This window comes from Bos mutus, chromosome 20 (assembly GCF_027580195.1).
Source record: "Bos mutus isolate GX-2022 chromosome 20, NWIPB_WYAK_1.1, whole genome shotgun sequence".
Classification (NCBI taxonomy): domain Eukaryota; kingdom Metazoa; phylum Chordata; class Mammalia; order Artiodactyla; family Bovidae; genus Bos; species Bos mutus.
In genome coordinates, this window is record NC_091636.1 from 38362467 (window position 1) to 38385882 (window position 23416).

The 23416-nt window shown below is 39.8% G+C and overlaps 1 protein-coding gene across 5 annotated transcripts in view; it reads right to left on the bottom strand.

Annotated features, from left to right (window-relative positions):
- The window catches only part of LOC102284917 (sperm flagellar protein 2), a 207936-nt gene that overhangs the window by 141960 nt on the left and 42560 nt on the right, over window positions 1–23416 (bottom strand). For all 5 annotated transcript variants that reach the window (XM_070357654.1, XM_070357652.1, XM_070357653.1 and 2 more), the window contains exons 7-9: window positions 22122–22310; window positions 17584–17771; window positions 9574–9742 (exon numbers count right to left, since the gene is read on the bottom strand). In XM_070357654.1, coding sequence (XP_070213755.1) covers window positions 9574–9742; window positions 17584–17771; window positions 22122–22310 — 546 coding nt within the window. The remainder of the gene's footprint in view (window positions 1–9573; window positions 9743–17583; window positions 17772–22121; window positions 22311–23416) is intronic.

Here is a 23416-nt window from a genome sequence, read left to right on the forward strand (position 1 = left end):
TTCTGTCCCAGAGGCAGTCTTCCCCAGTCTTCTCCAATATTATACTATGGAAACAGACATGTTTACTTCTAGCCTGTCACAAAAGAAGACCCAGGATAACAACATCCATGTACCATCCTTATGGTTATTTTTGGAGGAAAATTCAGACAAGATCGAGTGCGTTTAGGGTGATATGGCTGTAGATGGGAGGGAAGGAGGAAAATTCAAATTGGCTATGGTCAGTCACCAAGAAAGTGACAAAGACCACTGTCAAAGCCTACAAGCCCACATGACACCTCCCTATGCAATCCAATAACTCTAGCTTCTGACAAGTTTAGAAATTCAGCAAGCTCAGCAGCTGTGAGCCACAACAGGCTTCTTTTTCCAAAATTCTGAGCTACCAATTACTTGTAAGTCATGCAGCTGGAATCACTGGGCTGATACTTTGTCTTCAGGTTTGATTACCAGGGGTAACTGAGATGAAGCCACTCTAAGAGATCTCCTGTTCCAGACACATTTCAGTTTTACTGAAATGCAAGGACAAATCAGAGGTGAACAGCAGGCAGGAGATTCTGCTTAGCAGTCTGACTCCACATACGCAAAGTGACCCACTGAGATCATGGGAAAGAATACCTTATTTGCCCCGAAATGACAGGCTCCCACTACTGGTTCATTCTGTGACCTGGCAAGCCAGATGGCCCTCCAAGGCATTGAATGTGACACCCTGGGAGTTGCAGCAGCTGTGTAGCTAGCCTAGCACTTTTCAAAGCTCAGTTGCCTGAGTCTAAAACAAAATAAGAATAAAGTTACTTCATTTCTCCTGATGTCCAAGTGCCCTTAGGACAGCATCACAATGGACTTTGTATCAGATCTCTCTTTGTGCTACAAACAATTCTGGTGGTGGTGACTACCCTCATTAAAACAGTAATCTTCCCTTAGATGCTCAAACTATGCTCTGTTCATCATCAGAGAGGTGGCAGTCTCCCTCCAGATCACTTTTTTACTAAAATCTATGGTCTTGCAGACCATAGAACTTTTCCAGAGGCCTCTACATTGGAATTCGCCCATCTGTTGCCATTGACCAGCCAGGGACAGTCAGACAGGCTTGGTTAGAAGTTCTCAAATGTCACAAAGCATGGAGACACTATGACTTGCTCTAATCTTGTCACTGCAAAATTCACACGGTTTTTCCAAACAGCATACCTTCTCTCATAAGAATGACCACTGTCACTCTATTTTCATGTTTCACTACTAAACATTGATATCTCAAAGAGGTGTGAAAGTGCTAGTCGCTTGGGTGTGTCTGACTGTTTGTGACTCCATGGACTGTAGCCTGCCAGGCTCTTCTGTCCATGGGGTTTCCCAGGCATGAATACTAGAGTGGGTTGCCATTCCCTTCTGTAGGGAATCTTCCTGACCCAGATCAAACTCAGGTCTTCTGCACTGTAAGCAGATTCTTTACCATCTGAGCCACCAAAGAGGTATACAACACTCCAAAATAGCTTAGGAATAGCATTGACCAATGAATGAAAGGCTACTGTAGGGTCAGTGTACTCAAGGATATGGCTGACAGACCCTGGTACTGGATAGGAGTGGTGGAGTAAGGCATCATTTGGATGGAAGTTTCTCTAGTCCTCAGCCCAACACATCTGCCCAACACCAAAAGTCAAAGACTTTCTTGGATCCATTAAAGTTTTTTGAGGTTACTAACCCCACTGTGTTCTGGCTATATTTATCTACCAGATCCTTAGAGCTATCTCTAAAATACTTGATGGGAAGTCTGAGCAGTTGATTGAAGAGAAGTTGGACTTATGGTACAGAAGTTGGATCCTATAGTTGTCAAAGTAGGCAAAGGATGAACAAGAAAATCAGGAAGCCAAGGGAAGATTTTCACCACCTTGTCTTGGCTGGTTCTAGATGAGAAGGAGCCAGGGGCAGAATTAGATTCTCCCTATTTTATGTGATCCAGAGCAAATAACAATGAATGGTGAACTTCATATCAGTCACCCAGGGCTCTTCTTTCTGGCTATGTCCTTCTTACTCCTTTTTCCATCCTACTTCTATATAGGTACCAATTCTTTAATTTTGCAAATCATTTCCCTATTCTGGTCTAATGCCTTGATCTTGTTACCTGAATTCAACTGCTCCTACCATGGTTTTCCAATGAACTTAGTTTGTCTTCAACTCCAGTAATTTGAAGCTAAATACTCTGCCAGTGGTAGCTCAGATGGTAAAGCATCTGCCTACAATGTGGGAGACCCAGGTTAAATCCCTGGGTTGGGAAGATCCTCTGGAGAAGGAAATGACAACCCACTCTAGTATTCTTGCCTGGAAAATTCCATGGACTGAGGAGCCTGGTAGGCTACAGTCCATGGGGTTGCAAAGAGTTGGACACGACTGAGTGACTTCACTTTCTTTTCACTCTACCAGTGACCCAGGCTCCCCTTCCATTACATAATACACATACCCCACAGGCACAGTGCCAGACTTCTGGCCAAGCCTATTCCAGTCATCTGAAGTTCTTGGCCCACAATAGTGGGGGTTAGCCTTCTTGGGGCTAAGCCATCTATAGGTATACTTTTGAAAACTAATACAATGATTTTTTTGCTTTGTGAGTTAGTATCAGTACACTTGATGGCCATTAATGAGTATTCTAGGGCATAATGGTGATTCTACCAGGACACAGCTACATGATGAAGCCTAGTCTAGAAAGCCTTACCATTTGAGGAGAAATTTAGAGAGTTGGGCTTTATTGATAGCTCATTTGGTAAAGAATCTGCCTGCAATGCAGGAGACCCAGTTTTGATTCCTGGGTCAGGAAGATCCACTGGAGAAAGGAAAGGCTACCCACTCCAGTATTCTAGCCTGGAGAATTCCACAGTCTGTACAGTACATGGGGTTGCAAGGAGTTGGACACAACTGAGCAACTTACACTTCACTTAGGTAGTTGGAGGCAAAAATTTAAGCAAAGACAAAAGAACATTACAGCTATGAAATGCATACGGCAAACATGAGAACATTCTGTTCAGTAACAAGCTTCCTTCTTGGCTCCTATTTTAGAGGTGGATCATGATTCTGGTTATCTACTTTGGGAAATGTTTGTATTTTAGCAGGTTCCTCTGATGCATCCATTCTTGTCTTCAGCACACATGATAATATGGGGCATCAGGTACAAAGGCTGGCAGAATTGTTAGAGCACAATGCCCCGGCAGAAAATCTCCCCTCCCATCATATAAGCAACTATTTACTCTACCTACTTAACAGTCACATATATTCTTGCATGTTTGAAACTAAAAGATAAAACCATCATAATTTCATAGTCAGAAGGTAAGTCATTAAGACTTCTTTCCCAGAAGGGCACAAAAGAGGCCATGAAACAATTTCATTTGAAACCAGGGATTCTTTTTTTTTTTTTTTAGTTTTGCCAAATATCAAAATGAATCCACCACAGGTATACACGTGTTCCCCATCCTGAACCCTCCTCCCTCCTCCCTCCCCATACCATCCCTCTGGGTTGTCCCAGTGCACTAGCCCCAAGCATCCAGTATCATGCATCGAACCTGGACTGGCAACTCGTTTCTTACATGATATTTTACATGTTTCAATGCCATTCTCCCAAATCTTCCCACCCTCTCCCTCTCCCACAGAGAAACCAGGGATTCTTTACTTAACTAGTAAGTTTGCACCTTGAGACATTTTATGTGTCTTGAATAAACACATATGTAATGGACTGAATTCTGTCTCTCCAAAATTCATATGTTGTGTCTCTCCACTGTAATGGTATTTGGAGGTGGGGCCTTTGGGTGGCAGTTAGATTTAGATGAGGTTAAAGAGGAGAGTGCAAAAGTTGGCTTAAAACTCAACATTCAGAAAACTAAGATCATGGCATCTGGTCCCATCACTTCATGGGAAATAGATGGGGAAACAGTGGAAACAGTGTCAGACTTTATTTTGGGGGGCTCCAAAATCACTGCAAATGGTGATTGCAGCCATGAAATCAAAAGACGCTTACTCCTTGGAAAGTTATGACCAACCTAGATAGCATATTGAAAAGCAGAGACATTATTCTGCCAACAAAGGTCTGTCTAGTCAAGGCTATGGTTTTTCCAGTGGTCACGTATGGATGTGAGAGTTGGACTGTGAAGAAAGCTGAGCGCTGAAGATTTGATGCTTTTGAAGTGTGGTGTTTGAGAAGGCTCTTGAGAGTGCCTTGGACTGCAAGGAGATCCAACCAGTCCATTCTAAAGGAGATCAGTTCTGGGTAATAATTGGAGGGACTGATGCTGAAGCTGAAACTCCAATAATTTGGCCACCTCATGCGAAGAGTTGACTCATTGGAAAAGACTCTGATGCTGGGAGGGATTGGGGGCAGGAGGAGAAGGGGACAACAGAGGATGAGATGGCTGGATAGCATCACTGACTCGATGGACATGAGTTTGGGTGAACTCCGGGAGTTGGTGATGGACAGGGAGGCCTGGTGTGCTGCGATTCCTGGGGTCACAAAAAGTTGGACACGACTGAGCAACTGAACTGAACTGATAAGGGTGGAGGCTCCGTGACAGGATTAGGGTCCTTTGAAGAAGAAGAAGAAGAGAGATCAAAGTTCTCTTTATGTCTCCTCTATGTGAGGACATGACAAGAAGGTGGCCGTCAGAAATTCAGAAAGAGCGTTCTCACCAGGAAATCAAATCAGCTGGAATTTTGGTCTTGGATTTCCCAGAACTATGAGAAATAAATCCCTGTTGTTGAAGCCACCAAGTCTACAGTATTTTCTTTTGGTAGCCTGAGCTAATACAATGCATATCTTTAAACATACACACTCAAACAACACAGCAACCACAATTAAAAAAAAAAGACCTCTTCAATGACCTTAAGACTCATCTACTAAAATCTATCACTTTACTTCAGTCAGTTATCCAGCAACACCTCCTGAGTAACACAGGCTTCAAACTGATATTCAGCTCACAGGAACAAATTCACTCAGTTGGGTTCTACTCTTTGTGACCCCAAGGACCATACAGTTCATGGAATTCTCCAGGCCAGAATACTGGAGTGGGTAGCCTTTCCCTTCTCTAGGGGATCTTCCCAACCGAAGGATTGAATCCCGGTTTCCCACATTGCAAGTGGATTCTTTACCAGCTGAGCCACAAGGGAAGCCCAAGAGCACTGGAGTGGGTAGCCTATCCCTTTTCCAGCGGATCTTCCCAACCCAGGAATTGAACTGGGCTCTCCTGTATTGCAGGAGGATTCTTTACCAACTGAGCTATCAGGGAAGCCTGATTAAATACTAAACCATAAAAATTTGGGTTGTTCACTGGGAAGTCAGAGAGCCACACAAGAGCTAGGCTGGAGAGTCCGCTGTCAAATGCCAAATCTAAAGAGCCACTGGATAAACAACAAAGGCTGGAGTTGGAGAGTAAGAAGAAGTTAGTATTTGGATAGTGCCTTTGGGCCAGATAAGTCAGATGAAACTTATATAGGAAGACAGACCTCCCCATGGCTCATTTAGTCCCACAACCCTATTTCCAAGTGGGAAAAAAAAATCCAGTGATAATAAGTTCTATTGTATAAATAAATTTGGGGATATATCTGCAGTAGTGACAAGAATATGAATGTTAAACCCTAACATATACAGCTACATCTTAAAGTCTAGTTAATGTAAATCATGAGTCAAAGTGTTGCTGATAAAAACATTCATTACAACACACATTGTAGGGTTAACCTAACAACTACAGCAAACTCAAGAGATCATTAAATAGCAATTTTCATTGAAAACAAAAATAACAGCAATGAAAAACTATGACCAGCATCAGACAACACGGATGATGTGCTGGACACAAAATATCCTCCTTCCAAATTGTAGGAATTCCAATTACACCTTGCTCTTGGGCATGCACAGTAGAGCCCTCAAATTGCCAAGTGCTTTGTGGTAGGGACTTCTTAGAAATATCTGCATCAGCAGGAAACCATGGCCATGAGCTAAATTTAGTTTGAATACCCAGTTATAGTAACTCAAACTCATTCAGTAGCTAATTGCTAATAAGCAGCTTATGTTAAAATGAAATACTATGGACCTGTGAGTCCTTTGCCTGTAAGAAGCATGGAAGGGATTTGCATTTGGGGGAGTTTGGGGTTTACCAACAGGAGTCCACCAAATAACTGAGAACCAGTGGCTGCTGTGTGAGGGCCGTGCTGTCAACTGAACTGGAGCAGTTGCGCTCTTGGCTTAGCCTGTTGTTCATGGTCCATAGGATTTTGGACTCCTCCCCACTTTCCATTAAACAACTGTTTCTTATCCTGTAGTGGTTGCTTGGGAATCCCAGTAGGGTATGGCTCTATGAGGAGGCTTCTGCCTCCCTCTTAGGAGAGATAAATTATATTTTTGGCCACACCATTCCTGGTCCAGAGTTCTCTCACATGTAGCCATTCTAAGAAGAGAGTATGATGATTGGGAAATAATGTGAGGAAAAAGGAGTCAAATTTTTGGTGGCTATATATGACATGGACATGAGCAAAAAATTGTTCTTATGTTAGTTTCTAGGTTCAATATTTACATTTTTTAAAAAACATGATAGCTTTCTCTAACCAAGTTTTAAAAGTATGATCTCAAAACCAGGAAGCATCAGTTCTATACAGATGGTAGATACTGGTGTTGAGTTGCTAGCTGTGTCTGATTCTTTGAAACCTCATGGACTATAGCATGCCAGACTTCCCTGTCCTTCACAATCTCCCAGAGTTTGCTCAAACTCATGTCCATTGAGTTGGTGATGCCATCCAACCATCTCATCCTCTGTCACCCCCTTCCCCTCCTGCACTCCATCTTTCCCAGACTCAAGGTCTTTTCCAATAAGTTGGCTCTTCGAATTAGGTGGCCAAGGTATTGGATGGATGGATGGTGGATTATAGGCACTAATAAAATATGCTAAGAATGTAAACTTTTTGAAGATCAATTTTTAAGCTATGCATTTGGCTGAAGGATTAAAAATTCTGAGCAAAGTTAGCACTTTGCTAAAACTGTTCCATGTTTATTAAGCCACATGTGTTGATCCCCTGTCTCTTGTGAAAGACTATTTAAGCCAGAGGATAAGATGGTTGGATGGCATCACTGACTTGATGGACATGAGTTTGAGCAAGCTCTGGGAGTTGGTGATGGACAGGGAAGCCTGGAGTGCTGCAGTCCATGGGGTCACAAAGAGTCAGACATGACTGAGCAGCTGAACTGAACTGAACTGATTTAAGCCAGATAATGTATTTTCAAAGTTGAGACATTTATTTTTTACTTAAATGCAAAACATTTAACAAGTATCTGAAGAAATGAAAGTTCTAATAATAGGGAATAATAAAGGACTGTTTACAATACATCCGTTAACACCCGTATATGGTATAGTTTCTATCACAAAGTCAAAAGGAACACAGTATATAAACACGTATCAGATATTCTAAGGTAATATTCACTTCCAGGACAACAGCAAAATCCAGAAACAAAATACATTGCATTATCAGACGTTCACATACTCCTAAAAAATGTTTATAATTTGCTGCAAAAGAAATGTACCAGCTGCTTCAGGATGTGGCTAAGACAAGCATGTTCCTGTGGTAACAATTTCCCAAACAAGAAAAAAAGTTAAAAAGACAAGTTTTTGCTAAGCTGCAGACTACCAGGTCTCTTGATTTATGAAAGCAACAAGATAGATCTGGTTAAGAAATAATTCAGAAAGAAGTATTTCATGAGTCAGCAAAATCTGTCAAATAAAATGACTTTGAATCTACAGTGGAAATAAATACCTTCACATAGGTTAAGAATGTCAAAGAATTTTATTAGGGAGCATTGTATTTTAGGTTGACATACTAGATCTAGAATATTCTGCTGCTGCTAAGTCGCTTCAGTCATGTCCGACTCTGTGCGACCCCATAGACGGCAGCCCACCAGGCTCCCCCATCCCTGGGATTCTCAAGGCAAGAACACTGGAGTGGGTTGCCATTTCCTTCTCCAATGCATGAAAGCGAAAAGCGAAAGTGAAGTTGCTCAGTCGTGTCTGACCCTCAGCGACCCCATGGACTGCAGCCTTCCAGGCTCCTCCATCCGTGGGATTTTCCAGGCAAGAGTACTGGAGTGGGGTGCCAAAATTCTATGACCATGCAAATAAATATGAACATATATCCTATGAGGTTCTGGTCAATCCTTAATAAGCAATTATTTTAGTGAGATGTATATATAGACTTACCCAATTAAAATATGATATACATTTAGTTTCTCATAATAACAACAAAGTCTCTCTCTTTATAAAATGCTTATCTTCTTTTAATATTTTCATATTAGTGTTATTTTACACTTTGCCCTGTTTATTGTCACTCATTCATTTTATTTGTGCCTTCTTTCAATAAACATTGAGTATTTGCTAAATATCAGGAAATGATTGGGTCAAATTATCTTTTTTTTTCATATTGTACTTACTACCCTTCTAAAACTCATTCAATCATATTTCTCCAGAACTTCTATCCCATAGCTATTTGTTTCACATCTTTCCTGCTAAAGGTGAGATGAAGTGGGATAGGGAGGGCAGGGTGGTCAGGAAAGAAATTAGTACATATTATGTGCTTTCACGGAGAAGGCAATGGTACCCTACTCCAGTACTCTTGCCTGGCAAATCCCATGGACGGAGGAGCCTGGTGGGCTGCAGTCCATGGGGTCACACAGAGTCGGACACGACTGAGTGACTTCACTTTCACTTTTCACTTTCATGCACTGGAGAAGGAAATGGCAACCCACTCCAGTGTTCTTGCCTGGAGAATCCCAGGGACGGGGGACCCTGGTGGGCTTCCGTCTATGGGGTGGCACAGAGTCGGACACGACTGAAGCGACTTAGCAGCAGCAGCAGCATGTGCATTCAACATGTATTGTACTTGGCTAAGTGTTTAACACATATTATCTTAAACAAGTTTCGCAACAACACAATAAGGTAGTCATATTGGTATCCCCATTTCATATATCAGATATGAAATCAAGACTCTTAGCACTTAAGGCCTCATAGTTAGCAGTTGGCAGTGCCAGGAATGAGATCTCAGTCTGGTTTATCCCAATGGTCTTTCAGCAGCTCTTTTAAGAAGCACAGCTGGCACCCATATTAAAAAAAAAAAAAAACCACTGAATCAAATTATTGAATAAAAATGCATCTATGTCACTCAAAAACTCAGATCTTCTCCCCTCTTATTTTCCTCTAAAAGCAATATGCTATGTAGATAAATTACTAGGAAAACACATTTAACCAGGGGTTTTGAAGCAAAGGTAGATAGCTCACACAAAGAAAACTGCTAATGAATAAATTAAAAACTTCAAACTTCTGAAATCCACCTATTGCATTATGCTTAGTTTTATTTCAGACCACTCTCCAATATTACTGGAAGTAATAGATAATGGATTATGAATAGGCTAGGCATTTAAGTTATTACTATAAATACAAATTAAACTAAGGGAACACAAAACACCCCATTTTATTTAATAGAGATGAAGAGAAATAATATCACAAAATTAATGCTAAAGCAATGGCATTTATTATGTTGCATGCTCTTTAATTATTCCACATTGATAGGTACCTTATATTCTTCATAATCATTGTTATCTAGCAAGTTCCTTTTCTCCAGTTCTATAAGGTGTTCTGCAGAGAGCTTAGTTGGTAGATGTCTAAGAGAGGCTTGCTCATATATGGGTTTTCCATGAAAAAACAGTTCCTTCCAATCATGCATCAACTTATATGGGATCAGGCTACAGCAACAAAGGAAAAAAAAAAGGTTGAGATAAATCAATGGTTACTTAAATACACATCTTAAATCTTAGCCTTTCTATTACCATGTTCATTTCCCAGGGTCTGCTATTTGAGGCCAGAGGTTCCACTTACTATGACATTCCTAACAGCCAGTAAAATGGCTGAAACTTAGTAGTATGAATGAATGAATGTTACCTAAAGCCAAACTTGCTTTGACTGTGCACTAAAAGCACACTATATCTAAACATAATGACCACTAATCATAAAACTTAGGTTCTTTGATTTCCAGCTGTGATACTAAATGGCTGTACAAGCTTTGAATATCATTTAACTGTTCCAATATCAGTGTCCTCTTTTGCAAAATAGACTAAATACTTTCCAAGGCCCCTTTAATATGATAACTAGTTTGCATATTTGCAAGTAATTGTAACAGAAAAATCCAAGGTATGGTGGCTTTTATTGTCACTGAACATCTGGTAACCTTTGCAATTATTTTTCAGTACTTTTTCTATTTAAGTCAGATGAATGACTTGGAGGTAGTCAGGACAGAGTAATCAAAAAATAGTTCCAAGAGGAACAAAATGTGCAAAAGAAGGAAAGAGCCTAACATAACTCAGATGCATTTCTCTAAAAATAGTGGGACTAGAGCTTGAAATTACAACCTAAAAAGCTGTATTTCATCGTGAGACATGCTACAACATGCATAAACCTTGAAGACATCATACTAAAATGAAATAAGCCAGATACAAAAGGACAAATATGATTTTACTAATATGTGGTACCTAAAATAGACAGATTCATAGAAACGGAGAACAGAACAGAGGTTACAAGGGGCTGGAGGGAAGGGGAATGGGGAGTTATTATGTAATGGGTACATCACTTCAGTTTGGGATGATGAAAAAGTTCTGGAGATGGATGATGGGAATGGTTGCACAACAGTGTGACCGTACCCAATGCTAGTGAACTTTGAAAGGGTTGGAAGTCACTTAAAAAAGGTTAAAATGGTAAATTTTATGTTGTGTATTTTTATCCACAACAGTAGTTTTTCATTAAATGCAAACCTCAAATATATTTTGTTTTCCATTAATAAAATATTTATATTTATTAGAGATTACAGAGATATGAAGTTTTTAAACTAATATACTCAGGCACAGAAAAATTCTAACATAAGAATTATTAAAATGGCATGGGCTCCTGCGTTGAAGGAAATGACTAACAACTTATATATTGTCAAAAACTTAATGTGGCAATTACTGAATCAATATTCTCTTATCTGAATATTGATAATTTTGTTAAGTCTTAACAAAAGTCAGTTCATGTAAGAAGTCTGATACCAAAAATATCCCTGTGCTCTTGGAAAAAAAAAAAATGTTGATAACATCTTGTTTAGGAAAGTACAGAGAGAATAACGTTATCTTGACAGTTAGTAGTAGAGACTAAAAAGATCTTAACATATATGTGTAAACACTGTATTGACTTGCAAGTAAAAGACACTTAAAAGCAAATGACCCCTTCAAAGTTTGATATTAATGCTCCTGGAATTTTAAAATTTTGTGTATTTTTCATTAAAATAAAAATGACTTCATATAATCAATGTTCTCTCAATATTAATTTTCACAAAGCAGGATTTAGAGAGTAACAGAAGTCAGACTAGTATACGACTCTACAAAATATTATGATAGTCAAAAACAATGCACACAGGAAGTCCTCACCTTACTAGTTAAGTTTGTGCTCTGTAAGGGGATTTTTAGGTCACCTATTTGACACAGACATAATCCTTCTATGGGTGAAAAGAAAACTCAACGTTGCCCCTAGGACAGTTGATTACCGTCTAGCTCCTTTCATGCTGGCCCCCAGCCAGCATGGATGAGACTATCTCCACAGCCTCACCCAACAGAAGCATTCATGGAGCAGGTATGTGAGAAACCCGCTTCTCACAGTCTCCTTTCCAGTCTCTACCAGGGGTGGCATTCTCTGACTGGCAGCTGTGTGATTCTGTCCTGATGTGATCACAAGGTGTTCTCTCTATATGCATCTTTTTTTTTTTTTTTTTTTTTTTTATTTTAATTTTATTTTATTTTTAAACTTTACATAATTGTATTAGTTTTGCCAAACATCAAAATGAATCCATCACAGGCATACATGTGCTCCCCCTCCTGAACCCTCCTCCCCCTCCCTCCCCACACCATCCCTCCAGGTCGTCCCAGTGCACCAGCCCCAAGCATCCAGTATCGTGCATTGAACCTGGACTGGCATCTCGTTTCATACATGATATTTTACATGTTTCAACGCCATTCTCCCAAATCTTCCCACCCTCTCCCTCTCCCACAGAGTCCATAAGACTGTTCCATACGTCAGCGTCACTTTTGCTGTCTCATACACAGGGTTATTGTTATCATCTTTCTAAATTCCATATATATGCGTTAGTATACTGTATTGGTGTTTTTCTTTCTGGCTTACTTCACTCTGTATAATAGGCTTCAGTTTCATCCACCTCATTAGAACTGATTCAAATGTATTCTTTTTAATGGCTGAGTAATACTCCATTGTGTATATGTACCACAGCTTTCTTATCCATTCATCTGCTGATGGACATCTAGGTTGCTTTCATGTCCTGGCTATTATAAACAGTGCTGCGATGAACATTGGGGTACACGTGTCTCTTTCCCTTCTGGTTTCCTCAGTGTGTATGCCCAGCAGTGGGATTGCTGGATCATAAGGCAGTTCTATTTCCAGTTTTTTAAGGAATCTCCACACTGTTCTCCATAGTGGCTGTACTAGTTTGCATTCCCACCAACAGTGTAAGAGGCTTCCCTTTCCTCCACACCCTCTCCAACATTTATTATTTGTAGACTTTTGGATCGCAGCCATTCTGACTGGTGTGAAATGGTACCTCATAGTGGTCTTGATTTGCATTTCTCTGATAATGAGTGATGTTGAGCATCTTTTCATGTGTTTGTTAGCCATCTGTATGTCTTCTTTGGAGAAATGTCTATTTAGTTCTTTGGCCCATTTTTTGATTGGGTCATTTATTTTTCTGGAGTTGAGCTGGAGGAGTTGCTTGTATATTTTTGAGATTAGTTGTTTGTCAGTTGCTTCATTTGCTATTATTTTCTCCCATTCTGAAGTCTGTCTTTTCACCTTGCTGATAGTTTCCTTTGATGTGCAGAAGCTTTTAAGGTTAATTAGGTCCCATTTGTTTATTTTTGCTTTTATTTCCGATATTCTGGGAGGTGGGTCATAGAGGATCCTGCTGTGATGTATGTCAGAGAGTGTTTTGCCTATGTTCTCCTCTAGGAGTTTTATAGTTTCTGGTCTTACGTTTAGATCTTTAATCCATTTTGAGTTTATTTTTGTGTATGGTGTTAGAAAGTGTTCTAGTTTCATTCTTTTACAAGTGGTTGACCAGTTTTCCCAGCACCACTTGTTAAAGAGATTGTCTTTAATCCATTGTATATTCTTGCCTCCTTTGTCAAAGATAAGGTGTCCATATGTGTGTGGATTTATCTCTGGGCTTTCTATTTTGTTCCATTGATCTATATTTCTGTCTTTGTGCCAGTACCATACTGTCTTGATAACTGTGGCTTTGCAGTAGAGCCTGAAGTCAGGTAGGTTGATTCCTCCAGTTCCATTCTTTTTTCTCAAGATTGCTTTGGCTATTCGAGGTTTTTTGTATTTCCATACAAATTGTGAAATTATTTGTTCTAGCTCTGTGAAGAATATTGTTGGTAGCTTGATAGGGATTGCATTGAATCTATAGATTGCTTTGGGTAGTATACTCATTTTCACTATATTTATTCTTCCAATCCATGAACATGGTATATTTCTCTACCTATTAGTGTCCTCTTAGACCCAATACAAGCATGGAAATTGAAACTGTAATCAAAAATCTTCCAGCAAACAAAAGCCCAGGTCCAGATGGCTTCACAGCTGAATTCTACCAAAAATTTAGAGAAGAGCTAAGACCTATCCTGTTCAAACTCTTCCAGAAAATTGCAGAGGAAGGTAAACTTCCAAACTCATTCTATGAGGCCACCATCACCCTAATACCAAAACCTGACAAAGATCCCACAAAAAAAGAAAACTACAGGCCAATATCACTGATGAACATAGATGCAAAAATCCTTAACAAAATTCTAGCAACCAGAATCCAACAACACATTAAAAAGATCATACACCATGACCAAGTGGGCTTTATCCCAGGGATGCAAGGATTCTTCAATATCCATAAAATCAATCAATGTAATACACCACATTAACAAATTGAAAAATAAAAACCATATGATTATCTCAATAGATGCAGAGAAAGCCTTTGACAAAATTCAACACCCATTTATGATAAAACTCTCCAGAAAGCAGGAATAGAAGGAACATACCTCAACATAATAAAAGCTATATATGACAGACCCACAGCAAACATTATCCTCAATGGTGAAAAATTGAAAGCATTTCCTCTAAAGACAGGAACAAGACAAGGGTGCCCACTTTCACCATTACTATTCAACATAGTTTTGGAAGTTTTGGCCACAGCAATCAGAGCAGAAAAAGAAATAAAGGAATCCAAATTGCAAAAGAAGAAGTAAAACTCTCACTATTTGCAGATGACATGATCCTCTACATAGAAAACCCTAAAGACTCCACCAGAAAATTACTAGAACTAATCAATGACTATAGTAAAGTTGCAGGATATAAAATCAACACACAGAAATCCCTTGCATTCCTATACACTAATAATGAGAAAACAGAAAGAGAAATTAAGGAAACAATTCCATTCACCATTGCAACGAAAAGAATAAAATACTTAGGAATATATCTACCTAAAGAAACTAAAGACCTACATATAGAAAACTATATGCATCTTTTCTATTTCTTATAAGGACACCAGGCATCTTTAATCAGGGCCCCACCTTCCATGGGTATGACCTGATCTTAAATAATCAGTGAAGACTATCTCCAAACAAAATTACACTCTGGGATATGGGGCAGGTAGAACTTTTAATATAGCTTTCTGGGGCAGGGGAACAATTCAACCCATATATAAGCACTTCTATACTGCTTTTTAGACACAAAATTTCAAAGTAAAGGCCCCTTAAAAACTTATGCTATTAATAACTCTGGAAATTTCATTTTATATATTTCGTTTTTACATTCAGTTTGAACTCTCCCTGGTATTTGGTATGATGCACGGCTTTTCTTTTTATTGAAGTCTGCACATTTTTGGATCATGCTATGACACTCTGGATCATGAATAAGCCTTCTGTTCTAGCTGTTTTTTTCTGACATTGCTTGAGCAAGGGAAGGAGAAGGGGCCATCATGTTACTGACCAGTGTGGACAAAAGTCCCCATGTGGACTTCCTCATCACCTGAGGGAAGGGCATCTTTGTTGCTGATGAAGGAGGTGGCAGTTCTGTCCCCTCACAAGGTCTCTACCACAGTGGGGGTAGCCTTGTGACCACCGGGTGATGGTGAACGTCCTGAACCTCCCTTGGCTTCTCTAACATGACCTTCATGGGGAGGGAGCAGTGGTCAGTCGTGCCTGGTAGGGGTGGAAGTCCATGCTTCCTACCTGGCCTCTGGGATTGTACCCTGGTGGGGGTGATGGGGTCCCTTATTACAGTCTTGTGAGGGTGGAAGACAGGCTCCCTCCTTGCCTTTGCTGGCCGAGGTGGAAGTGGGGCTACATTTTTCTTGCATGTGATAGTTGGAAAAGACTGGTTATCGTCTGAAAGTTTTTCATCTTTCTAGGCTGCTCCTTAACTGACTAGAGACAGCAGGTTCTTGTTGGGTCTATTTTTTGTCTACACCATTAGTATCTCTGTTTCCAGAATTTTCAGTTCCAATCTGGGATGTGTGAGGCAAAAAGAGAAAGAACTGAGGAAGCTCGTTACAGAGTCCTGAGGTCATCAGCCAGTCCCACTTCTTCCTTCCATCTTCAGAGACTTCTTATGCTTGTTTCATTCACAATGTCCAGGGTTTTTCACTGTACTTAGTGGGAGAAATAGGGAAAGGGGCATCCACTCCATTTTCCCACAGTAGAACAAGATTTCTGTTTATGTTTTAATTTTGAATTATGAGCTTTTATTTAGGGAAAACAAGCTGTACTTCCCCCACTCTGAATTATCTTTTTATGTTTTTATATTTAACTCTAGTATATTCTATTTTTATTCTATTACTCTGTTTTTATCTTATTACTCTATTTTTATCATCATAATGCATTGTATCACCTTTCAGTTTTTAGTCTTACTTTTCTTTTCTCAATCTTGTACTGTTATAGTTTTATTTTCAAATGTCTTCATCATTATGTTATTGCATTTAGTAGTTTTTATACAGCATTATGTCAGAAACATACTTTTGAACCGTGGTGTTAGAGAAGACTCTTGAGAGTCCCTTGGACTGTGGGGAGATCAAATCAGTCAATCGTAAAGGAAATTGGTCCTGAATATTCATTGGAAGGACCAATGCTGATGCTCAAATACTTTGGCCACATGATGCAAAGAACCGACTCATTGGAAAAGACCCTGATGTTGGGAAAGATTGAAGCCAGGAGGAGAAGCGGACGACAGAGGATGAGATGGTTGGATGGCATCACCGACTCAATGGACATGAGTTTGAGAAAGTTCCCAGAGTTGGTGATGGACCGGGAAGCCTGGCGTGCTGCAGTCCATGGCGTCACAAAGAGTCAGATAAGGAGCAACTGAACTGAACTGATGTCAGAAACATGGCTGTCAGGGTGAGAGCAGTGGAGAAAGTTCTTGTCAAGTCCAGAGGTGATGGGATTATCTCCCCATCTTCTATTGACCCTGAATATCATGGGGCCTTCATTCTTTTCACTGTGGGTTTTCAAGAAGATCTCAGTCTGGATGACATCAAAAGTGTACAGACTTAAGTGGAGTGCCTTAACCTTTTGCTCTTGCTGAGATCTGCAGTGATATCACTCCCCTTCAGCTTCCAGCAAAGGACATCACAAGAAATTGGTCTCTGAAGCCAGATGCCATATTTGCTTAAAAGCTGTTGCTGAGATCATTCTCCACAGATCCACTACACTACTCATTGTATCTTAGCTGGGGCCACAAGAGAAAACCATTACTCTAAACTGAGAACTAAGAAGAGTGATGTATTCTGTAAAGAGCTAGAAATGGAAATTAGACATCATATGACAAACTGTATTGCTCTTTTTCCTTTTTCCACTTGGAAGCACAGATAAAATTTGCAGCTCAGTTGCATGAACTGGCATATCTACTGACACCTCTATAACTATGTTTCAACGTATTCCTTATTTTTAACTTTCTACTTTATCTGGCAGTGCTGAATGGCTTGCACGATCTCAGTTCGCCAAGCAGGGATTTAATCCAGGCCACGTCAGTGAAAGCCCAGAATCCTAACCACTAGACAACCAGGAAGTCCTATCCTTTTGTTCTGATTTTGGCATACAGTGTATTCTTAATATTTTCTGTACTGTTAAATGTTTCTTTACAATAGGTTGACTCATTTTAGAAAGAATGTGCAATGAAAAGTGATTTTGATTAGTAAAACAAAAAACTTTAATTCCAGTCTTCTAGGAAGATCCTAATATTTTAAATAAATTATTATAGTCATCTTTATAAATTATAGATAATTTAGACACAAGGTTTAAATGTTAAAAGACATAAATACAAATTAAATCAGGCTAGTAAGTGGGTGAAATAAGTCTGTAATCAAGGTATTCTGGACCCCACTTCTTAGTCTTTCAAGAATAATCACTGTCTCTCTTTACTCATCAGTTTAGTGCCACAATCTTACTCTTTTCTCATTTTCTTTGGTGTCTCTATTGTATTAACTATAAAAAAAAAAAACACTTACTTATTTGTCAACAATCGATAGTCTGCCACCTTAGTGGACAAATCAAGTATCTGATCCAAAATTTCTGCACATATCGAGTAATGCTTTTCATAACGAGCTTGAGCTCTTTCTATGGCGATCTGCTCATGAATTTCCTTATCTCTGAGGGCTTGTTCTTCAAAATCAATCTTGGCTTGTCTGGCTAAAGCCTGAGAAGGAAAAGACATAGATTTTAAAGATTTGATTTTGTATTGGGGTACAGCCAATTAACAAACAATGCTGTGACAGTTTCAGATGAACAGCAAAGGGATTCAGTCATACATATACATGTATCCATTTTCCCCCAAACTCCTCTCCCATAAATCACCATAACTGGACAGAGATTCAGTAAAAATAATGTCATAATTTCAATAGCTAAAAAAAAAAATCTCTAAATAGAATGAAATCTCCTTTTATATCAGGAAAATGATAAATCATAAGAGAGCACTTTCTCCTTAATACATTAAGTACTAAATATCATGATAAAGACAATTTATTAGAAATAGTTCACCCTTAGCTTATGTTATCAGCAAAACCTAGTGCAGAGAAAAGTATTCTGCATGGATTAATGATAAATTAGATCTGAAGTATTTAAGAAGTCCTGAGTTCATGGGCTGCAAAGAGAGTTGGGGGTCACAGAGAAACAGGCAAGTTGTGCAGGGCACCAGGCATAGTGGCCCCTTCGTGCCCATCTCAGAAGACAAATTAATCTAACATATCTACTCTGGCTAATGCCCTATGTCTTTTAGCATGAGACTTCTGGAATACTGACTTATACTTAGAAAATATTTTGGAAATTCCCTAATTATACTGGCTTGAGAATATCATACATTTGCCAACAAATGTTAAATGTGTTTAGACAATGAAGCCTTCTGCTGTTACAGCCTTAATAAATTGATAAATTCATAAAGACATGTATTTGTATAGAAAGTAAGAAAATATTTAAATGGTTTGGCATCACTCTCTGCTTGGTTTGCATTCTTATTTTGTTTAGGGAACCCTTTCCTTATACCAAGTAAAAGGCCAAACTTGGCACAACCAAATGTTTTCAAATAGTTATACCAACTCCTTGAGAAATTCAATCATGTGCTGACATGCTCCAGAAACAAGACCTGCCTCCCAGTGTAACCTACCTCCCAAGGTAACCCAATGAATGTACAGTGGTGGTTAATGTGGGCCTAGAGGAGCTGTGGTTGAATTCAAGCCTCAGTTTGTACAGGGATCAAGTCCTAGCTGTGGGCATGGCATGAGTGCTCAGCTGCTGGATTGTAGCTCCCCAGGCTTCTCTGTCCCTGGGATTTTCCAGGCCAGAATATTGGGGTGGTGTGTCATTTCCTACTCCAAGTGATCTTCTCAACCCAGGAACCAAACCCGCGCCTTCAGTGTCTCCTGCATTGGCAGGCAGATTCTTTACCACTGCACCGCCTGGGAAGCCCCACTAGCTACGGGACCTGGGCCAAACTGAAAGCTCCTACATCTCCATTTCTCTACTGTGAGGCCGGGATGGTATAAAGACTTGGCATGAACAGAAATTAACTGTGAGAGCAAATACCTTAGTCACAAGGGGCGAAATACATGACAATGGGCTGCTGCTGTCCACTGAATCAAAGGGGAGCTTCATTTGTTTTGCTGTTGCTGCTTTATTTTGTTAGTTTGCTTTATTTTTGCTGGGAAAGGAGTTAGCTTAGGTGACCTCTAAGGTAGATTCTGAACATTTGGCAGTTCAGGAATTACACTAGTACTTGTTATTGTTGCTGTATTGCTTCATAGGCCCTGTTGTCATGGAGAAAGCACCTGGTTTAAGCGTAAGTATGCTTACGGCATGCTTCTCAAAGTGTGAAGGGAAGAGAAATCCAAGAGTCTAGGAGAAGTTAGGTGAGACTTTATGGAGCAAGCCAGTGAAATGGGTTGTGAGGTGGGTTTATTGATACTACAAAGAGCCTGGAAGGCATGTGGAATATTTAGGATGCTATGGAACTCAAACCTCAGGAGCCCAGGAATTCCTTCTGCAGGAACAAAGCAGCTTCCTCTCAGTTCTCCTCCCTCCCTTCCTCTCTCCTCACTCTCTCTTTCCTTCCAGGCCTTTCTTCCTTCTTTTTTAGCCTCAGAGTCTGCTATTTCTACCCCTTTCTCCTCCCCCATGCTAAACCCACCACAATTTCCGGTCCCATCACAGCAAAGTGGGTTGCAGCCCTAAATAAAGAAGGAAAAGGAGAAAGGAAATCTGTGGGAGGCAGTAAATCTCAGTGGTGATGAGCCTAGACTCTGAGAGCCACTGTGCTCTGGCTTCTCCACCAAGCTGTGCAACTTTGAGCTTTCTAAGTTTCATTTTCCTGACGTGTGATATGTAGACACGAGCAGTGTCCACTGCCAATGACGCTGTGAGAATGATAATGCATGAGATGAACACAACTCAGTGCTGGACTCAAAGTGAATACTCACAAGTGGTAAACATTACTGCAATGAATTATTGATAATAATAGCAGGTGGCACTGAAATTTGAAACCAGGAACCGTTTTAATTAAAATAGAATTGATGCCCAGTTGCCTTCAAAAAAGAGATCAGCATATTTAACTTAAAAGCAAAACCAACTCCTGATGGTCAGAAACATGAAATTCTCTCTCTCTTTCTTCCTTTCCTCCCCACTCCCTACTTAGGCACCATGCACTCCTACTGCAAGAGGTAATACATTCAAACTGTGAAAACAAGTTATCTCAGAGAGAAGGGTGCTGGGGAGGCAGATACCTGAGCTTTGGGAAAAAGTAATCATGTAAGAGAAAGGGATGTGAATTTTTTTTTTCAGGGGATTCAGAGCCTCACAATTCTGACCACCGAGGCTCTGGGAGACCAAGTGTCTCAATCATCTGAAGTGAGTTCAAGTCAGGTAAGGAGAGAACAGGTCATGCTGCTTACCACAGTGAGAGCAGTCCTGCTCCAAGAGACTAGGGCTTTGCTATTCTGCACAGAATTAACTAGGCTTGTGAAAAAAATATATTTAGTAAATAGGCACTTATTTCTCATGTAAGCAAATGCCACAGAATCCATTCAAGTTTACTCTTGTCAAAGAAGAGAAATGAAACAATCCTCCAGATAATTCACCTCTTGAAGACACTTGAGATTATGCAGGTCTAATACAGGGGGTATGGCTCCCTGCCCTCCTCCTAACGTTTTGGCTATATCTGTTCTACAAAGGCAAAAGCACTGGTCAGTTTCCTGACTCTGGGGAATAAAATAAAAATTGCCTAATTTTGACACAAGCTGCAATTCATTTTCATGAAATATCACAGTGGAAATCATGATCAGCATGGTTTATAAAGCAAATTTATATTGATTTATACATAAAGCATTGCCTTCCTATTTTCTGTAAGCTTTTCTCTTCTGCACAGCCTGGTTTTATGAATAGTTTATGACAGTAAAGACAAGCTATCTAAAATGCTTCCCATATAAGTTTTATACTTCTTCAATCAAATCTGGATTAATGGATTGTATAAATTTGAAACAACCTCAATAGGAAAAAGATAAGAAGTGATCCATATAAATCCCTTGATAATATAAATCTATTTTGGTTATTAAAACTGTAATACATATAAAAATAAGGAAGATGCTAATATATCAAATAACTAAAAGATTAGATACTTTGACTTTCAGAGCTATAGAGGACCTCAACACAATGATACACGTTGGCCAAGAGCATACCTGGCACCCATATCTTGGCTCTGTAACCATTCTCAACTACATTGAACCAGGGTCCCCAGTAAAAATGGCTTGTTCTAGTTCTGAGGAAAAAAGACTACAATATGGGTCTGGGAAATCTTGTTTTACCAGAAAGCAAGGTATTGCTTATTAAAGACTCATGGTATCTTATAAAAAGGAGGCAGCTTGAAAATGCTCCCATTTCCTGAGAAGAGTATCCATCTAGAATAATGAACACTAATAACATCCCAGTAAACTTAGTGGATTTTAAAGAAAAAGAAAGTCCTTTATGCATCTAAAAAACAACAGTAATGACTCAAGGAGATGAAACTTAGATTATCTGTTTTTTTTTTTTTTTTTTTGGACAGCAACACTTAATACCTGAAGAAAATGGAATAAAGTGTTTAAGATAGTCAAAGGTAGAAAATGTGAACTAAGGATTTTATACAGGGCAAAACTGACTCGTATAAAAGGCACATATTGTTATCAATACACAAGCACTCAGGGAATAGTGTTCCCATGAGCAGTTCTTGAAGAATCTACTGGAGACCTTCAGACAACCAAAAAGATCAGAGAGACGTGGACACAAGGACTGGTGGTGAGTGTGAAATATTTGAAGAATCAAGACTGAAGGGAGAGAGCATAGTATGTGGATGTGCACTGTTGGTGTAGCTGTACAAAAGTAAAAACAGGGAGATAATAGAGAGATCATATAAAAAAACTGACTCGTGAAATGATTGGCACCTAAATGGAGACCTGTTTACCTTGACGCGGTAGAAAGGATCAAAAGAAACCTTAGAAGGATTGCTAAGGGAGGTATTGTTTACCGCTTCTCGATCAAGAGCATCCTGGAAGTCTTTAAGCCGTCTTTCCTCATATTGTTTTTCTCTGAAAATTCTGTTTTGCCACAAAACTTCCTTTTCGTGCCGAACATGCATGAGCTGCACAGCGATCCTGCGTTCCTGCTGGGACTGTCGCATCAGCCGGTTGATCAACTGCTCCTCCCGATAAGCCTCCTGGAAACACCATTGCAAGAGCCAGTCATTTGTCAAGGCCATGTCCACTTTTGCTCAGCCCACTGAGCTGAGAAGCTTACACATACATCATGTGTAAAAGGCATAGTATTCACCTGCATCAGTTTTTGCCATTTGATTTCAAGTCAAACATGGCAAAAAATTCAAGCTATAAAAATGAAAATTTCCACCAAGGGTTATATAATTTTGGTATCCAGAAGCATACGGTCTTGCAACTCAGTCATCTTAAATGATGATTACTTCCTTTAACATCTGATCAAAAATAATTTAGGTAATTGTTTTCAAGGTTTTATAAACAAAGGCTAATTCTCAAATTTTAAGAATGTTTTCAGAAACTTGGAATTGTGCTCTATGCACTCAATATAAATATTAGTGATAAAGACAAATGCAGACATTGTCTGTCTGAGAATGGCAGATCTGATAAGTTCCCAGCAGGGCCATCTCAATTTCTACGTGATAGGATGGGGAGACTGGAGAAGAGTCTAAGAGGAAATGACCTACAGTTTACCTTAGAAAACCCGAGAGTGGTTGTAACCTGAGAGAGAAACTAGATGCACTCGTCCCTTGGCTATTTTAAGAGAAAGAAGGGGAACAAGCATTAACAGTGGAAGAAGCATTAAACTGGCAATCGGAGGCCTTGGTCACTGCAGCTCCACCTCTACCATTGATTGGCTGTGTGGCCTTGGGCAAGTACCTTGGATTTTCAGGGAGTATTTCTTGACAGGTGAAATGAGGGGTTTGGGTAGAAGATGGTCTCCAAGGCATCTTTAAGTTCTCTCAGTCTGTCTAAACAGAGACACCATGTGGAAGGAGGAGGTAATTAAACTTCTCCAGGGAGAAGACTTGGAAGAACATCTACATGTCAGTTGTCTATTTAACACTAGATGGTAAAGAATCTGCCTGTAAAGCAGGAGACCTGGGTTCAATCCCTGGGTTGGGAAGATCCCCTGGAGAAGGGAATGGCAACCTACTCCAGTATTCTTGTCTGGAGAATTCCATGGACAGAGGAGCCTGGTGGGTGCAATCCATGGGATCACAAAGAGTCAGACACAACTGAGCAACTAACTCTTTCACTTTCAATCCAGTTG